Raw genomic sequence first — 20,139 nt, forward strand, 5'->3', positions numbered from 1 at the left:
TTCAGTTGACCCTGTACCAAAGCTGCAGACTGCTATAGGGGGGATACGCAGCTCCTTGCAACTTGCTGACTTGTGGGAAGATTTTCCCAACTCATCTTCTATTTACTCCAGACTATGTCTGGTTTGGGTTGGTTTTTTTCTGGTCTATTTTGTTGTGCTTTGGTTTTGTAAGTCTAGAGAAAAAGCTGTTCTGTTTCACCCATTCCCTGAGATCAGTAATATCATTTAATGGGAAGTCCTGTTCACTGTTTTCAGGAAAATGTTAATTTGTGGCTTTGTTTTAGAGTTATTTGAGGAAAAGGCTCTGAATCCTTCATTGGGAAAGACAAATAGTTTGAAAAAATTGCATTGTTTGGACATTGTAATTTCCTTAATATTTACAGTTGGTATCATCGCACAGAGTTGCCTTTTCTATTAGAAGTATGTACATAAGACTTTCCTTTTCTGTCTTTCAATTCCATTGACTGTGGGAACAGTTGTAGTGAAGATGAGAGGCCACATTCTGGTGTAGAATATTCCTGAGGTGCAGATGAGAAAAAGGGTCTTTGCCAGACCCATTAAAATCATCTGTCAAAGCAGGATCTCATTCCCTTCTGGAATGGCTGTTCTGTCCTGACCCGTCAGCCTGTCAGCTGCACAGCTCATCCTGCTAGGCTGTTTTCTAAAGCTAAAAAAGCTTTTCCTGACACACAAATTGTTCTTTCCCCATCCTCTGCAGCATTTTGAAAGGGTGTGTTTGAAACCCAGCTCTACATGTTTCCTTCTACTCAAGTTACTCTTTCTCCAATAGCAGGATCTGGAGCGAGACGTCGAGCAGCATGTGGCAAGGATGGAATCCATGCTGTCTATGAAAAGCTGAGGGCATTAAGTCTCTTTTTCTAATGGCTCCTACATAAGCCTGAGGCTGCATTTTGAAAAAGTGTTGTAGCATTTGGCACAAGCTGACTGTTGAAAAAAAAAAAAAAAGCTTATAGTTAGTTTGTGATAAAACCTTTTTGGTTTTGCATCTCCCTCTCAGCACCAAGGAAACCCGGTACCAGCTGCAGAAGTTCTTGGAGGACTATTCTTGGTTTGAAGATTGGCTGAAATCAGCTGAAATGGTAGCATTCTTCAGAATGGTCCAGAAATGAGTTGCTGCCATTCTGAGGAGACTCAGTAATCAGTGACGATGGGGTGGGAGAGTAAGAAGGCAGTTTCTGTACTGCTTCCCTATAGCAAATGGGATTGGTGATCAGCCAGGGAGAATTCTCCCACCTTTCCTACACTTTTCACCACTGGTAGTTGCATAGTCCCCACCTGCTGGCAGAGCACTTTGTCAAGCAAGTTTTTCTGCCTTTACAGGTTCAGAGTACCACAATCCCTGCAGCAAACCCACAGCTCCTTACCAACCATGGTGGCAAAAGCAGACTGGTGCATTTCCAGGACATTAAACTAAAATATTAACTACCAAGTTTGCAACATGGTTTAGGAAAGTCCAAGCTGCTATTTGACACTTAGAGTCATGGCACCATCTGGCAGTCTGTGTTGGCATTCTGTGCTCAGCTGTGGGCTGTGATTTGCCAGCTCCACACTGAAGTGTCTGCACCATAGTCCCAAGGAGCAGTGCTGGGCACCAGCCTGCTCACAGCTCCCAGGTCCAGCAGCACTTCCAGACCTGGCAGCTTTTTCATTTCAGCTGGGGAGCCAGCACCTTGCTCTGTGTGCTTGTGGCTCAGAGCCAGGCCAGTGCTACAGCTATGGATTGCACAGCTCCAGCTCTCGCTGGAATGCCCTGCTGGGAGAGAAAGGATGGATCCTCCCTGCCCCTCACTGCACACAGACAGATGCACACTCTCCTCTCTCTCCTCTGCCATCCTTATTTTGTATTTTGAGAGCAATTACTTTCAGATGGAGCTCATTTCACTTTCTATCTCTGTAGATGTCAGCCAACTCTGACCATTACTTCATTGCCAGGTTGTCACAAATGCCCGTGCAAACCTTTCTGCCAGGAACTAATAGTCAGCCGCTGACATGATATTCAGGTCTTCTGCCATTAAAGAACCTGTGCAGGGGGAAAAAAATTGAACAATGTTAAAAGGTCTAAAGAAAATTTCATAGCCTGCAATTTCCTTTCATTATGTACAGTTATATCAAATTGTTGAGCTGATGTAATATATAAAATGAGGAGCTTTCATGAAATTATCTCAAAATGTCACCAAAAAAAAGAAAGTCTGGGAAAAATCACTTAAATGTTTTTTTCCTCCAAACTTATTTTAAATAGTTTTACTTCCAGTTGATTATAACCATTGCACTGTAGGCTGACACTGAAGTCTGCTTCCATCAAGTCATTATGCATACCCACCAATTTCTTAGTGTTGTCATCTCACCCAGGCCTGGGTTGCTGGTGTTCCATGAAGGGAAAAAAAAAACCATTAAGAAAGGGCAAGAGCAATAGTGAGAGCAAGCACACACACACGCCTGGAGTGCTGGAGGGAGACCAGGCAAAATGAGTTTTGAGTTGAAACCTTCTTTCTTTGCTGAGGAGATGAAGCCTCCATCTGTTCTCAGCTACCCCCTCTCCCCGAAATAGTTGAGAACAGTTCTGCTGGCATGGGAAGAAGGGGACTACTTGTTTATTGTGACTTGCATCCCCTGCAGTTGAATTTTCAGGGCCTTGAACTCTGAGGGCTTCTGCAGCCACTTGGTGCTGGGAAATGCCCCACAAACCTGAGTCCCTGAGGAAGGAAATCAAGCTGCACCTTGCAGAGTGGTATCAGGGGTGATGCTGAGGCATTTGCAGGCACCGTGACCACACGTGTTTCACTCATGAAACCAGGCTGAGCTCAGCTGCAGGAAAGGAATGACCAAAAAGGCATTTATTTTGGTTTCATGATACCTGTTTATTCAGCCACAGCAACCTACACCTGAACGAATGCTACACCACCACACCAGACAAATACTGGAAGTTCACAGAACTGAGGAGCAGCTGAGCGAAAGTTGGAGGTTGTGTGGTTTTTTTGCACTAGTGTAACTTAGTACTTACATCAAGTACTTAAAAAGCACCAACCTCAGTCCTAAACCCATTTCCATTGCAAATTTGCAGTGAGGGTGAAACACTGAAACTAGAACCACATAGAAAGTATGACAGAACCGAAAATTCTGGGGAAAACGTATGTAGGAAATAGGCAGTGACCACTGCTGATGGCTGTGCCAGCACCTTCATACAGGACATTGTGAGAGACAAAGGAGGTTTTGGTTTTTTAGGTGACAGCAGCAGAAGTTGGTGTTTCTATGGCATAGCAATCTTGTTTTCCTCATGCACTTAAATTGAAATCATTGAGACTCAAGAATTAATAAGTTCATGTGAATCCTACATTTAGAGATGGAAAGAGTTAGGAAGTATCTAGGATCATAAGTAAAATGAAGTCTTAGCTATGAAGGAGTGTCATTTAACTTACTACACCAGTTCAGTAGTAAAACACTGAAAAATTAATGTAAATATTCTTTCCTTTTCGTATTTTAGCAATGCACTTGCCTTTTTAATTTCAACATTTTCTTCAGTATTGGTTTATGCACTGAGTCAGCACAATTGACAACCCCACCCTTAACTGCTTTGCTGAACTTTTATCTTTCAGGATACCAGTAATATCAGGTGGTTTCTTCTGAGATGAATGGTGATGATAGCAAAGGCATTTCTATGACTTCCATCTCAGACTCTATGGAAGGATCACAGGACCATGCACAGCTGAAAGAAATGGTGCAGCCTACAGCTGGGCAGAGACTAAAAGCAGCTGCTGGTTATTGTCCTTGGCTGGGCTCTCTTAACAGCAGCCAGGAACAGTGCTGTGAGCTACTCTGCCACCCAAAGAATGGGACAGGACATATTGATACAGATGTTGAATATAAATATGATGCCTGTTCAGCCCTAGAAAGCAGTAAACCCTGTGACAGACCCTTAGACTCTTCTCACTTTAAGGCACCTCAGGTGAAGCCACAAACCCAAGCTTTTTTTTTTTTTTTTTTTTTTTTTTAAATTTAGCTCTCAAGGCAAAAGCAACTTGTCTCTCATGGGCACCCACCTTCTTGGGGAGGGGTTGTGTGTTTCAACACATCTTTTCTCCACATTCTTCCCATAGACTGGCAACGTGACAGCACTAAAAGTGTGTCATTTTCAAGGAGACAAAGCTGTGGAAAAGGTCTCAGATTCCTGGAAAAAAAGCATTTCACCTACCTGAAATGCTCCAAGACTTGCCGCATTTCTTTTAGAAAATGCAGATAGCTTTACTGTTTGGTTTTAGTTTCAGATTTCAGGGGAACCTCAACATATTTTTAACAGCACACACACGTTTGGGCTTCTTTCTGTCTTTCCTTGTTTCTTTCTCTGTCTTTGTCTTTTGTTCCTTCTTTCTTTTGTTCTGGCTTTCTTTCTTTTTATTTTTAATCCATTGCAGCTGGCACTCCTGCATGAATCACATTTGCTCACCCCTGCCAGCATCCTAGAACTGCAGTACAATTTCTTCAGGGAGAAACAGCCACCTCTGGCCAGGTCCTGGCTCAGCAGCAGAAGCCACTGGAGATCAGAGCAGTCAGGGAAAGCCATAAACCAGCCCTGCTCTCCTCCCCACAGACCTCGTACCCACTCAGCACTCCAGTCATTCCTGTTGAAACTGGAAACATCCCCCAACTTCTGACCTGAAAAAGCTCTGCAGGGACAGGGACCTTGCTTCACACCAGGAATGCAGCATCTGAGAGAAGCTATGGGATCACAGCCCCATCACAAGCCTGATACCACTCTCAAGAGACAAAGGCCCCCTTGTTTGAGTCATTTTGTCACACAGCTCCCTGTTTATAAACTCTGCTGGTTTAGAGGTGTGCACCTTCTCCTCACCCAAACAGGAGCACAGCTGCATTAATCCAGAGCTGACAGCCAGTAGCTTTTGCCAATTTTAAAACACTAGCAGTAACTTTTAATAAAATTATGTTCAACAAGACAAAAACAGCTGTTAAAACCATATTTTCCTAGTTGCATTGTGCCTATATGAATCACAGCACGTGGCACAAATTTGCAACATTGCCCTTTTACAACACCACTCCATGTATTAATTTTTCAACCTATACCCACTTTTTCCTTTTTTCTTTTTAAGAGGTTTGTTTCAAGATTGCACATAAATTCAACACTTCTCAAGCAAACCAACCAAACAACAAAAAAAAGTCACTTCAACACATCTTTGAAAAACTGTATTAAACAAAAAGACTGCACAGAATAAGGGAAATCAGAAAAAGAACAATACAACAGGCATTGAAGCCAGAAGGTGAACAAGCCCAGGGAACACTGAAACTCATGTGTTTCACAGTAAAACTTTCCTCGGAATGAAAGTACCAATGAATTCCAGACTGTAGTCACATTTTTTCCCTTTTTTTGTAATAAACCTTACACTCAGTTAGAAGGGCACTGCTATATTACAGTTTCTTTAAAACAGTATAAAGGCAGCTAGTAAAAATTTAGACCAGCAGCAGCATCTGGTATAGTATAAGATCAAAACAAGACAATCGACTTGTGCAACTCACTGAAAACTCTTTATGCTCCTCCTATAAAAAATACTATCCTTGGCTTTGAAAAAAACACCAAGATCAAAAGTTTGACCCATATTCAAAGTATGCAAATGACATGCTAATCAAAGTCCCTAATCCAAAAGACTTACTGGCTCAAAATAAACTTCTGGTGTGATGCCAATTTAATTTCACCATACTCAGAATGCCCAGAACATACACATATTATGTTTTAAAACATCCATTTAGAGTGATTGCAAGCCAAGCTCACATCACAATGTGATCTTTGCAGTTGCCAGAATGAATGATGCCTCTGCTCTTTGCTGAGGTAATTGGCCAAGGTATTTCCTCTGGAGTTTTTGCTCAGTACAGCTTAAACATGTGAAGAAATCAGCACAACAGGGGGGTTTAAACCCACATCTTCAGTGAAATTCCAACAATTCATCAAATTCGTGAAGCAAAGAAAGTGCCAAAAGCATCACCCCCTGCTCTTTGAGGGGTTCCACACAAGAAGTGAAAACCACAGCACAAGGTGCCATGCACTTTGAAAAGAAGCAAGCAGCAAACCTGGAGGCAGCAGGCAAAAGCTTGCCCTTGCAAGAGGGTTTGGACGGGCAGGACAGAATTCCTGACATGAGTCAAAAAGGGAGGCGAGATGGTTTGTTTCTAGCTGATTTCACAAGCCCTGATTCACAGATCATTGACAGAAGCAAACAGTTCACATTCACAATGCAGCCTCTAGTACCTAAATATCATAATAGAATGAACATCATTAATAAATATATAAAACAACATGTTAATATCACAGACAAAATATCACAGTCAGCATTCACTGGAATACTTAGGCAGTTTGGTCATTGCTTAAAGCACTGAAGAATTACACGCGGATAATAACGTGAGTGTTAAGAACAGGCTCACAAAATACAAACTTAAGCTTGGTTTAACATTTCTGAAGAGGCTCTGAACAGGCCCTAGAAGCTATTCCAAATGGCCTTCAAGTGAAGGCCCTTGCAGCTGGTGCATATTTAAGAACAGAAGAAACTCCTTCACGCTGTACAGATCTCGGCACTTTATCTAGCTCAGCTAAGCAGGTATTCTCCAGGAACCAGCATGTACAGGTAGTCAGATCTGCCCCAAGTGATGATGTTCTACATTTCATACAACTTCATGCTGAAAGAGGAGATCATCTAGTCAGGTCTTAGAAACCTTGGTCTGGGAGATGGAGACCTCAGTGCTCACTCCTAGCCTAGAGACAGACTTTTGCCATCTTGAACCAGGCTCTTTACCTCTCTGACTCAGCTCACCTGCCTCTCACAAGGATAGGCAGTAATTCCCTGTCCTGCAGTGATGTTCTGAGGCGTAAGTTCATAAGGTGCTTTAGAAGAGTCCCAGACAAGGCACTATAAAAGTGCAGCTATTGTAATGTCAGAAAGATGCACAGAGATGTGCATCCCATGATCCTTTCCCGAGATACCGGTGTGCAAATCTAGAAGAGATGAGGACTTGCACTTGGTCACACTTTAGCAGTCCCATCACAGCAGCTTTGTTTTCTCCCACAGCTTGGAACAAGCATCACATCTCCAGGTCCCTGCAGAATTACTGGGCTGCCCCGTGTCGCAGGCTGTCTCCAGCCTCCATTTGTTCTGATGGGCCAAATTCAGGATGAGTGACCGGGGACTTCCTTTGGCCTCGGAGCGTGTGGGCATTCAGCATCTCCAGCAGCAAGTCATACACGGGGACCACGTTTTTACACTTCATGCTCAGGAGGTGCTCCATTCCCTTGTTACTGTGAAGAAGAACAGAAGTAAGTCAGAGATCTGATCACAGCAACACAGAGAAGGAAAACACTCCCATGTCTTCAAGGGAGTCCTTTTTTTATTGGGAGTTAAGAGCATTTAGCTGCTGTCATCTCCAAGATCTCTCACTACTATCAGCAGGAAGAACATCCCAATCCTTTGAAGCTGTGTGGTCTACTATTTAGGGAACCAAGGGTTTGTTTTACATCCCACAAACTGACTTCAGAAAATAATGCAGCTGTACCAATCCTGTTGAAGTCAACGAGCAAAGCTCTGATGCTGTAACTGTGGGAGGCCCACATTCTGCACCTTTAGACAAAAGGGGATCTCACAGCTCTTGTGACTACCTCCCTCTCCTGCCTTGCTGAGAAGGATGACCAAACTACTCTGGCTAACTTCAGGCAGCTTGTTTCCCTTGTGCATCTCTGGAGCCAGACCCTGCAGATGGCTACAGGGCTTAAAAGTAGGTGGGTTTTTTTTGTTAATGCAGCAAAGAACAAAGTTATTTTGAATGCTTGATGGTTGCATCACTATTTGGACTATCAGGAGGAGGCTGTTGCCACTGCAGTTGCACGTACCTATTGTTCAGATGCACTCAGGGTTTGGGGTAGAAATCTACGTGTGCTTCTTGAAGACCAGATTTATCACAATGGAATGGCAGCAGCCAGCCAGCACAAAGCTGACCTGACAAATTGGATGGGAAGGGGGAGCAATACTTCCAGAACAATGAGGTTCTGCTACAGTTCAAGGGTTATAAACACATCAGTGGCAAAGAAGAAATTACAGCTCTCCTCCTGCACCCATCTCCTGTAGAGTCCTGCATCATTTAGTAATCAAGGCTAAGAACATCAGCTACATCCAGAACTAAATATAAATGTCTGACCCATGCTAAGCAGCATAGAGACAGCTCACAAGTATTCTCCAGACTTTGGATGAGACAGGCACAGAATAAAACTTCTTGTTTTAATAAGAAAATACAAAAAATTTTGCAAAGATGCACAATATTTTTTCATGCCATGCCAGAACAAGAGCTCCTGTGAAGCTATGAAGTGGTGTCCCAAACCAGTGGGCAACCCAGGTGACATCAATGCTTTAGAGTTGTAGCTTGGCTTCAGCTCTGGCTGGTGCTGCAGCTCCTGGAGGGCCTGTAGCTCTCAAAGTCATCCCAGTTCACAAACTGGCTTTTAAAAGCTTCCTGTCAGGGTAGTCAGCTGCTACCACTCACTCTCCCAGAAGCTGGAAAGGTGCCTGTCCCTCTTCCAGCCTCCCTGCACAAAGCCAGATAAGCCCAGCTCTCCTTTGTATGCTCCAGCCTGGGGCTAGGATTGTCTTCCCTGCATAGATAGTCCAAAGACAAGACATAGTGAATATTTGGGCTCTGAAAAGTAATTTCAAATTATAAACAGCTTGAAAATTAAAGCACCTGTTAGCAGTGCCCTGCATTTGAGTTTGCTTACTGCAAGGAAAGATGAGCAGCCTAAGGAGGCTCCAGGAAGTGCCAGGGAGCAGAGGAGCTGCTTCCCATGGGGACACCAGGAGTTTGGCATTGCTGTAGCACCAGTCACTTGGCAAAAATGTCATGGTTCCAAATAAAAGACAACAAATCTGAGCTGGGGAAAACATGGTATCCAAAGTAGATTTTGCCCCACCAAAGCCAACATTGCAGATCAGTTTTGATACAGATTTTTATTTTGGACAGAAGAGTTGTGATTACTGGTGGGGTTCTTTCTGAAAGGCTGAATTTGTGTTATTATTGTTAAGTTGTTCAGGCAGGTACATAATGAACAATTTAGCTGAGACAGCATTTTAATATCAACATGTTTTTTGAGTGCCAGAAAGCACTTGAGTACCTTGCCTGTTTGGTTGTGCTGGAAAGGGAAGCCTTGCAATGAACCAAGATGAAGAGCAGTACCAGGAGGCCTCAGGAGAGCTCGAGTTCAAGCCTTGCTTTGCTGCTGTAATAAACAAACACAGACACCTCACTCCTCACACACATTCTGTAACATTTACCTTGCATGTCTGATGTGAGAGAGGAGCATCAGCAAATTGGCCAGACGAGTTGTCTGCTGATGTGAGGGGATCCCACTCTTTGCAATAACCCACACCAAAGCCTCTGTGACTACGTTAAGCAGGTGATGCAGTTTCCTGCTGCTCTCAGGTTCTTCTGCTGTCAAGGGAAACATGCCTAACCAGAGAAGAGAAAGAAATACTCCCTGACCATGAGGAAGAAAAAAAAAAAAAAGCTGTAGATTTTTTCTGGTGATTAGAGAAGTTCCTGACACCCGTCTCAAGATGATGCTCCCTCCATGTGCCACACAGTTCCAACTTACATTCCTTTGCCAAAATTTGGTGGCCACATTATTTGAAAACTGAGTAACTCTCCCAAATCCTCCCAAGATGACGTGTTGAACATAGACCCTGCAGTCCAAAGCTGGACATACTCTCATTCTCCAAGCTTTTTCCTTTGAACCACTCTGTAGTAACTACTATCAATGACAGCATTCTGCTTGCTCTAATACCTTCTTACTGAAACAACTCTTTTTTCTCCAGGTATATCCTAGGAAGGGAGAAGAACATGATGAGAAGTCTTGCTCATAGACCCAGTTGGCCATGGTCTCCCCACAGCTCACTAAGGGTGGTGTAATACAGCATGTGGCTACAGTGAAAAATCCTGAAAGTCAGCAAAAGCATAAAGAGGGGCTTGGGAGAATGACAGAATTGTCACAGTTGAAAAAGACCTCCAGAATCACTGCATCCAACCCCCATCCACCCTCTCAAAACCAAAACAAAACCCAAAACCAACCAAACAAAACAACAAAAAACCCCACAAGCAAACCAAACAAAACCAAACCAAACAGAAACCACCATGCACACTAGAGCATTTCCTGAAGTGCCTCATATGCATCACTTTTAAATACATCCAGGGATGGTGACTCCATCCCTGTCTAAACCATGAGCAGCCACCTTCTCTAGGAGAAAGGTGTGGGAGATTGTCAAAGGCTTTACTGAAGTCCAGGGAGACAAAATCCACAGCCTTTCCCTCACCCCTAGGTGGGTCATCTGGTCACACAACACGGACAGGTTGGTCAGGCAAGTCCCGCCTTTCCTGAGCCCCTGGCTGTTCTCCTCTTGCCATGTGAGCACACTCAAGGTGAACTTCTCAAAAAATTTTCTGGGCACCAAGGTCAGGCTGACAGCCCTATAGTAACCCAGATCCTCCTTCTGACCCTTCTTGCAGATGATTGTCACATTGTCAAGCCTCCAGTCATCTGGGATCTCCCCTGTTAGCCAGGAATGCTGATGAATGATGGAGAGTGGCTTGGAGAGAGCTCCTCTGCCAGCTCCTTTGGTACCTTTGGGTGGATCCCTATAGACTTGTGTATGTTCAAGTGGTGCCACAGCAGGTCATTAGCTTTATGTGGATGTGTTTTGTTTTGTTTTTTTTTTAAGAAAAAACCCAGCTTTTGTTGTCTGTTACAAAAAACAAGTGAGATAACAGCTGAGTTGCTCCCCTTCAGAACTGGTCTGAGAATTACACAGCAGCTCCTTGCTGAAAACATTAGATGTAAATAGATGTTATTTTGATGCTGGTTTTTTTAGACAACATTAATTACAACATATTCTGGGGAATAAAATTACTTTACTGCACACTGCTCTAAACTAGCAAACACACACTCCTACTTGCCTTGTGCAAAAGGCTGCAAAGCAAAACTCCTATCCTGAAAAGTCTTGCAGAACCACTGAGTGCTTTCAATAATTTCTACCAATTAATTACTATTTAATAGGAACACCTAAGCCAAATGAATCATCACTCAGTTAGGTAGCTAGTTTTACTAGAATTAAGAACAGCTTCACAGAGCTGTGCAGTAATTTCACATGTGACTAGGATGCAGAGGTATGAGAAAAAGTTCTCATGGAAAAGGGCACACCCAAAACCTGTGCCATGAGCCTCACTCTGTGAGAAGCTTTCAGATCCTGGGTCTTTCATGCAGTTTCTACAACAGGATATAAACCCTAAATCCAGCAAATGATAACCATTCAGAAGCCTATTAAGAAAAAATCCTTTCAATCTGACAGTTAGTAGTCCTTTTCTACTGCTCTCAATGGCTTTATCTCACTTGGTATTTCTGCCATTTCTTATAGGCTGGTTTCCAACCACCCTCAAAATAAAAAATACAGTTTGGTGAGCATCAGAGCCAACTGCATACTCACTGGAATTGAGAAGGATCATTGCCTTGACACACAGGTACTCCTTGTGCTGCAGTTTCAGCTCTCGGAGCCTCGAGGTCATGGCCAGGAGCATATCAAAGATCTCCAAAATTCCCTCTACGCATTTTCCCTCATCCCTATGGAAACACATTTAAAATGTTACAGAAAAAGTAGAATTGAGGAACTCTGACTCAGGCAGACAAAAGTCAAAGCACAAAGAAGGCTGCAAACTACCCCCACCTGATCCATCTCATCTTTGCGAGAATTGAAAAGGTTTTATCATGAAATCTAAATTGAAAATTATATTGGTAAAAAAATCCAGGATATCTAAGGAACTGATTTTTTCTTTAAAGCATGTGCAGGATTGACAACAGGCAAGTATGACCATATTTCTGTAAGAGGCTTTATCCTCACAGACAGTATAGTTCTGGATAACCAGTCTGCAACTCTGTACTGAAGGGCAGAGTACCACCTTGAATCATTTTCCAGATTGGTTTCACATGGAGTTAATACCACAACCACTGTTTGTACCTGACAGAAGCCTCAGGACTTGACTTCTTGGAACAACAAGTCATTTTTAAAGAATAAAACAACCTCTACCCCAGTCCCCTGGCACCTTTTCCTTTGAAGGTGTTTAAATGTAAGTAGATTTTAGCAGTTTTGGATGTTTATGACTTTTCTCTCTGTAGTGTTTTTAAGACAAGGCCGACTTAAGCACAGCAGTGCAGGAGAATTAAAGAACTTTACTCCTCTCCTGCATCCCAAGGGGACGGTGTTGGTCAGACCCTCAGGCTGCAAGGCAGGCACAGGCAGAGAACACAAAACAGGCACAGCAAGTACTGCAGAAAGGCAGCTGCCTGAACACTGCCTGTGCTCCTCCAGCAAGGGGAATTTTAAGCTTTGGAGGACAGACAGCTCTCAGTTTCAACACCAAGACACAAGCATCAGAGAAGTCCTTGTCTGTAAAGATTACATAGGAAATGTATCTGACGTTCAGCAAAGATAAAACCAATCAAGTTACAGAGCAGTTTCATGTACACACCTTAAAAGAACCCCAAATTACAGCATACCCAGGTGCTTGCTGGCTCCCACCGTGCTGTGTGGTGTGGAGATGAAGGAATGCATCAAATAAGCACACTCTGTTCAGCAGATATTGGCTCCTGAGGAACTGAATGTATCATACCTTTTCAGGAACTTTTATCATTGCATTGAACAACACAGCATGTCCTTGCATTGCATTTTGTAAGAGCAAATAATAATTTATTTCGTATCTTTTATAAATTACATTTACTTCTCTGACTCACCCATTTTGCTTTCTGTTTCTATGATAGTGATTGTTATTCAGCTCAAGCCACAGAACTGGTACAGATCCGAATTTCCCCAGGTTGAAAAGTTTAAGAGGCATTTTAAAGGCACCCAAGAGAGCAGATTGTTTCCTGAGTTGCTACCAATATGAAGCCTAGGTCAAGTCCTTCTAAACTCCTGTAGGAAAAACCTCTTACTAATCCATATTCTTCCCTGCTGGTACATGATGTTATGGAGTAATATTTTTAGTCTTGCAAACACTCTGCTTTAGCTTGAAAAAAATACTTTCGGTACTAAAAAGCTACCCAGGATTTTAAAAATACTTTTTGCATAGTGCTGCAGAGTTCATTATTATAACTGTTTATGATGACTGCCCTAGGAGCAGGAAAAAAAACCATGTAGAAAACTTACTTGAAATAATTAAGCTATGGCCTGACACTGTGTCTGCTATTTTTTCTGTGGTGGGAGGAGGAAATCTATCAGCTGGAATAAATCAATCATGTTGTGCATTGTGCTGATGTGTCTAAAGACTGAGACCAAAAGGAACAAACCCAAAAAAAGATGTGGAAAATACAGAGAAACTTCACACTGTCATGTGCTACAGGAATTAAAGAGCTAGCAAGTTCCACCATAGTGTTTATGCTTATATTCCTTATATTCCTGTAAGTATGTGGAACCTCAAGACAGTATTGTCACAAATGTAGGCAAAGGATATTGTTAGATAAACTGTTAATAGCATCTCCCATACTTAATCCATTTCCTCTTACCTTTCAGTCCACCTCCAGACATGCTAGTATGAAGTGTTCTCAAGTAATTAATTTCTTACCTGTCTAATACAAGGTCTGGTGCAAAAATCAGTTTCCCAGGATGGTCGATTGATCTCCACATCAAACCAACCATTAAAACTTCCATCCAGCAGCTCTCCAGGAGTCTTACTTGGTCATAGAGGCTGAGATCAATAAACCCTAAAATTATGAAAATAGCATGCAATAAATCAATCTGTTTATTTCTCTGTCTTGGTAAAGAAGACTGAGTATATAAGAAACAAAAAGAAACAGAAAGAATAGAGTTGTGAAGAAAGCCAGGAAAAAAAGCACTGACATCAGAAGGACATTGCTGCCACATTAAACAGGAACATAAATATTTATTACTATCTTGGTTAAATCTTTCATAAAACATTTGAAATAAAGCAGAGGGATGCTAAAGGGAAATTACTCCCACAGCTGGTGAACCTCAAGTGACTGCTGAGGGCCTGTTATATGCTTGGCCAACTCTTTAGGTGATGGTCTCAAAGCCCCCTAGAAACACCAGGAAATCACTTAGGAAACTCACATTTGTCAGAGATTACTGGACTTCTAAGAAAATAGTCTGTCCTTTCCACAGAATGAATATGGTTTTTGCTTGCAGATTTTTTAAATCTCATAAGACAGGCATGTTTCTGGGTTTGTTGAGCAACTGAAAGAACCCACATCTTGGTTCCTCTATGTTACCATCCCCTTTGTCCATGAGATGTGTTGATCCCAGCCCAAGCTTTTCCTGCTGCCCCCTTCCCCAAAATTGCCATAAGCCAGGAAAAAGAAAAAAAAAAGATCAGGGATCATGGTAGTTGGTGAAGGTATTAGTGTCCCCATTGCCTCCATTCACACCATTGCAGAAACAACAACAGAATTAATGTGATGTGCCTGTTCCAGTATTGAGTTATCTCCAGAACTTATAGCAAGGCAACGGATTGCCCTGCAACACAGCCAGAGGGGAGAGATTTTCATTGCCCTCCTTTTCCCTTCCTCTGCAAAAAATACTCAGGTCAATAGATGCATAGAAGGCAAATAAAGAGAAAAAATGAACATGTAAAAAAAAAAAAAAAAAACCAAAACCAACCCAAAACCCAATCCCAAAACACAGAAAACAAAAGAAGTTTTAATTATTAAAATGCAAACTGCTCAAAGAATAAAACACAGATACAATGACAACCAGTTCAGTGGTCAGACCCTAGCTGTGTTCCAAACCAAGAGCAGTCCCCAGTGTTGTGCCAGGTCTGAAACCTCACACAGTAGGTTTGCTCTGACAAAGAACCTGCTGTCAGTAATTTATACACACACTCCATGTATTTTAATCTTACTAAATTACTAGGCTTGAAGACAGTTGTGACAGCTCTGGGTTGACATAAACTGGGTGATACAAACAGTCTCATATCATTGCTAAAAGTGCCATCTTTCAAAATCGATAGACTTGCTCCTTACTTAATAAGAAGGGTAAACAGGAGCCTATGAGTGGTACTTTCCCTCCTGGGTTTTGCTGTCACAGGATTTACTACAGAATCCACACAGCCAACACCAGATTATCTGCCAGACACACACGCAGAATTTTAAAAGTGCTTTTAAAAAAATAAATTGTGGACTTGTGAATAGTATAAATTTGACAGCAGCAGTTCCCTGGGAAACAAGAACCCAAAGAGATTTCATAAGTTTATTTAAATAAACATTTACACAGACTGTGCTAATGTCTTTAGCATACACAACCAATTACTTGGTTTAAAAAATTGCAGTTGAGCAAGATGCCAGACCAAGTCCCAGCATTGAATCTCCAGAGGATTGCAGAGCTTGATATATCTCAGATGTCATCTGCTAAATTCATATTATCAGCACTAGCAGAGTGCAACCACTGAGCACAGCTATTAGAAGGACTGTACCTTTCCTTTTCCTAAAAATCTTATACTTTAAAAACTGAGGACAGCACATCACCAGCACAGCTTCCATTGCAGGTAAATTAAGTATTTTTCTGTGGCTGTAGTACATGTCCTATACATGCTTCGTACATGGCCTTTTAATTATAATTTCCTAAGACAGACCAGGAAAAACTTGTGCTGTATGTGTAGTAACCAGCAAAAGACACACTTTTCTGGCCAGAAACACATGAGGTTAGATAATTAATCCAAATTTCAATATTATAACAACATCCTATTGATTAGCAATACAGGTTCAGCCATGAATCAGGTTCAACTCCTAGAGTAGGTCCATAAAGTAAAAGGCAATCACAGGAGTTTTGTTCTGCTATCTGACAACTTAAGATTAAAGTGCTTGGAATTCAGAAGGAAAAAATAGAGCTGTCAGCTCATATATTACTGAGCAACAACAAAAATACAATCCATTGCACTGAATGTAGAGACAAAAATACAGTCAGAGTAAAACACATAACAAAAGGTCATTAAATATTAAATAGGAAAGAAAAGAAACATTAAATTTCCTATTTAGAAATGTAGATATTGTTAACATCAGCATCTATAAGGAAAAATAAAAAGATTTTCTTTTTTTCTTTCACTTTAGGTGTGTGTCAAAATAATATCCAGGAATAATTTAGTGGTGAAAATGGGCTTCTTAGCCAGCTACACAAAAGCTTTGCAGCTTTCAAGAAAAGTAAAATTACTCTTTGTTGGGCCATTACTCAAGAACTCCGTATTTTTTTCCCCAAGACCTTACCTCCAAGAAGCAGAGCATGGATCTAAATGATAAACTTCATACAAGACTTTTTGAAAACTGAAAGTCTGTGCTGAGCTTTAATCATCACAGTTATTTTAATAGAAAAAAATATCCACATGCAAGTAAATACTCTAACTAGCATGTAATATGGTAATATTACTTGTAATTAGGTACATATTAAATGTTACATCTATCATTTGCATTGTTCTAAAATGGTATTTGCTTCTATTCTGTGTAACAGGAGAGATCAGAATGATAAAGTGTCAACATTCTCAGAAAATGTTCTGAAAGAGTTTGCTTTAATTGGGTTTATTCACGCAGTTCTCTTATGGCTAAGAAAATATTGTGATATCTGACAGATGTTACAAATAAATTAAAAGTGATCAATGTCAAAATCAGGGCTGCTTTGGAAACTGCTCTTTCAAAAAATTTAAAAGATTAACCTCACTAATATAGGTTCTCTGTCTGTGGTTATTTTTTTCTTTTAAAAAAAGAAGACATTGATAAAAAAGTAAAATTAATAGATATCAGAATATGGAAAAGATGGTTTTGAAGGTTTTTTTCCCATACAAATACTGCTTAAAATTAGGTAAAGAATGTATAAGACATTCTCTGGTTTTCCTTCACAATTCACTTCCTACCAGATTAACTATATGAAGTTCTCTGAAGTGGTATCTTTTAATCAAGTTTTTCTCATCTGACCTGGGATTTGCACACCTTAAAACAGTCAAGCCTGAACCCTCCAACACTGTGGAGACTGTAATGACAAGGAAATGTGGTCTAGCAGCTGGCACTGGTAGGACTCCATTCACAGCTCTCTGGGCCCTGCTATGCGACCAGTTTTTTACCCAGTGACTCCATCCCTGTCTAAACCAGGAGCAGCCACCTTCTCTAGGAGAAAGGTGTGGGAAATTGTCAAAGGCTTTACTGAAGACCAGGGAGACAAAATCCACAGCCTTTCCCTCACCCCTAGGTGGGTCATCTGGTCACACAACATGGACAGGTTGGTCAGGCAAGTCCTGCCTTTCCTGAGCCCCTGGCTGTTCTCCTCTTGCCATGTGAGCACACTCAAGGTGAACTTCTCAAAAAATTTTCTGGGCACCAAGGTCAGGCTGACAGGCCTATAGCAACCCAGATCCTCCTTCTGACCCTTCTTGCAGATGATTGTCACATTGTCAAGCCTCCAGTCATCTGGGACCTCCCCTGTTAGCCAGGAATGCTGATGAATGATGGAGAGTGGCTTGGAGAGAGCTCCTCTGCCAGCTCCTTTGGTACCTTTGGGTGGATCCCATCCAGCCCCATAGACTTGTGTATGTTCAAGTGGTGCAGCAGGTTGCCAACCATCTCCTCTTGGACTATTCAAATTGCTCTCCATCCCTGTCTTCAACACTTAGCTTTGCTGAGCATCACACAATTGCCTTTGACTGATCTATTCAGGCTGTCCAGATCCTCCCTACCCTCAGGCAGATCAGTGCTCAAGATCAAAGCTTTAGGATCTACCCTCAGACAGATAGCAAATATTCAGCTTAAGTTTTACACTAAATATTCTCCAACAAGCTTGCTTCCTGTACTGGCACACATTGGGTTTCTTTCTGCCTGTAAGGATGTGTCCCTGGGAGCATTCAAGCAGCAGCGAGTGTTGTTTATAATGCACAAGCCTGACAGGAACAGGGCACTCACCAGGATGCTCTGGTTGCCTCCAGCATAAAATTCTGAAGAGGACCCATGGAGTGCTGGCTCCTTGGTCCTGATAGATGTAGGGTTAGGACTTCCAGATGCACTACAGAATATACTACCCAGGTGAGGTAAGCACAGAAATGGTCCCTTGCCATGATACTGTGCTCACATTTGAGACGTTCAAGGTAGTAACACTTGGAGCTGTATTCCCTGTGTGCTCCTTGTGTTGCCAACAACCAAAAGCACACTTATTGATTACTGTTTTGAAGGAGAGTGCATGGTAACTCTGAAATCAATACTGTGCCACTTTGCAATCTGCTGCTCTTGTGTAGCAACTATGTCAAGTGAAGCAATTACAGACACTCAGTGTTTGGACAACAGTTTTCATCAACTATATTAGAAACCTTCTATCAGGATACATGAAAGGATTTGGTCTTAAATTAATTTTTATAGTGATCTAGTACATGGTTTTTTAAATGAACCTTCTGAATCAAATTAATCAGGTATTTATAGCTGATGAGGTATTTATAGATGTTGATGAGATATTTATAGATTATGAGACATGCAGCACCAACTATGAATTTTAGAAAAATGAACAAGTATTTGACTAACACTAGATAGCAAGTCATTGGCTAGGTTGTTGTCTAAATCAAAATACATCTAGATGAACTGCTGGGAGTAATAAATTGTCCATTACTTTACAAGATAAAAAGCTTAAGATTTTAATATACTCTGCTGTGTTATTATTTCAGGGTAGGGAATGACAGAATGATGGAAAAAACATCGAGTAAGATAAACAAAACCAAAACTGAAATTCTTACCAGGAATTTTTTTTGCCCATCCAATCATGTGAACCAGCTCTTTGTCTGCCAGTTTTGTCAGGGACATCATCATGGAGGCTTCTGTGAATGGCTTGCTGGGACGACTCACCAGGACATTTGGAGGCTCTGCTTCAAGCAGGGTTAAAACAAACTGCTCTGGGCTGACTGTGCTGAGCAGGATTTCTTTTATACGGGTTCCTGTCCCACTGTATTTCTTAGTTTTGCCGAAGCAATGAACTTGATCTTCTGAATTCTGATGGCGACGGAGGATCCGATATCCACAACGTTCTCTTCTTGAGCCTGATATGAGAGGCACATGATTGCATTGAAGTCTTTTTGTCTCAGTGTTGCAGCATTTAAAACCAAATGTTTGGGGAAAAGGGGAAAAACCCTTTATTATTGGATGTTCTAGTGATGAACACCAACTTCTAGAATTTCTAGAATATTCAGCATTGACTTACCTTTGTTTCCACTGACTTCTGCTGATGAGTTTGTTTATTCTACTAAACAAAAAAAATGTTAAAAAATGCTTACTTTTGAACTTCAGTTAGCTCACTTTGAAAGTCCATGGGAAAATGCCCATTAACATCAAAAAGAGATAGATCAGGTCTTTAAATGTAAATAGAGATAAATTCTGGTTTAGATGTAAACTGGTAGAAGGCAAGACTTCTGAAAGTCTGGGACATGATACAGAGTAAATGCCTCAGCCAGAAGCACAGCTGGGCTTCCTTGCTAGCTGGATCTTACTGAGATGCAGCCCACTTTCTCCCTACAACCCCCTAAGTTGCCTTGCCCCATTGTGAATTCAGACATCTACAACTAGATGTCTGAAGCCTCCTGTTTGGAGGTCTACATGCAGAACACTGTGTTACAAAGGGTTGTCTTTTAAATTTCTGGAATAATTTTTTCTTTTTTATACATTTATTACCATATTAATGCATTCGTGGAGAACATCAAACATTCTCCAGTTCTCCATCAGTGTTACTGATGGAACCACTGTCACCTGCTCTTGCACAGCTGTCTGTCTAAAAGCACCTCCAATAATACAGGAATTTGCTAAAACATTCTACTTCCCACATCTCTTCAGCATATTCTGTACCAAGGACTATCTTTAAAATTAACGTTTGATTAAAATTGATGTCTGGCAGTAACTAATGTACAAGATTATGCCATATTATGAATCAGGATTTCTGAAAATACTAAGTTACTGGAGAGAGCCCTACACTGGAATCCTCAGCACATAAAATTTCTAATATCATGTCTAAATTGTCCTCTAAATCTTTTAGAAGTTAATTGTTTTGTGCTGGTCAGCATTAATTTTAGTGA

At 41.4% G+C, this 20,139-nt stretch overlaps 1 protein-coding gene across 6 annotated transcripts in view; it reads right to left on the reverse strand.

Moving 5' to 3' along the window:
- Positions 1–5,191: 5,191 nt before the first annotated feature.
- Positions 5,192–20,139, reverse strand: part of ESR2 (estrogen receptor 2) — a 34,303-nt gene continuing 19,355 nt past the window's right edge. For 3 of the 6 annotated variants that reach the window (XM_071745343.1, XM_071745345.1, XM_071745344.1), the window contains exons 5-9: positions 18,814–19,113; positions 13,666–13,804; positions 11,538–11,671; positions 9,336–9,510; positions 5,192–7,315 (exon numbers count right to left, since the gene is read on the reverse strand). In XM_071745343.1, the coding sequence (XP_071601444.1) occupies positions 7,126–7,315; positions 9,336–9,510; positions 11,538–11,671; positions 13,666–13,804; positions 18,814–19,113 (938 nt within the window). In that variant the 3' untranslated portion in view covers positions 5,192–7,125. Of the gene's footprint in view, positions 7,316–9,175; positions 9,511–9,705; positions 9,883–11,537; positions 11,672–13,665; positions 13,805–18,813; positions 19,114–20,139 lie in introns of those variants that run through there. The other 3 variants (XR_011726181.1, XM_071745346.1, XM_071745347.1) reach the window with 3 other exon arrangements.

Source organism: Heliangelus exortis, chromosome 5 (assembly GCF_036169615.1).
Source record: "Heliangelus exortis chromosome 5, bHelExo1.hap1, whole genome shotgun sequence".
Taxonomy (NCBI): Eukaryota; Metazoa; Chordata; class Aves; order Apodiformes; family Trochilidae; genus Heliangelus; species Heliangelus exortis.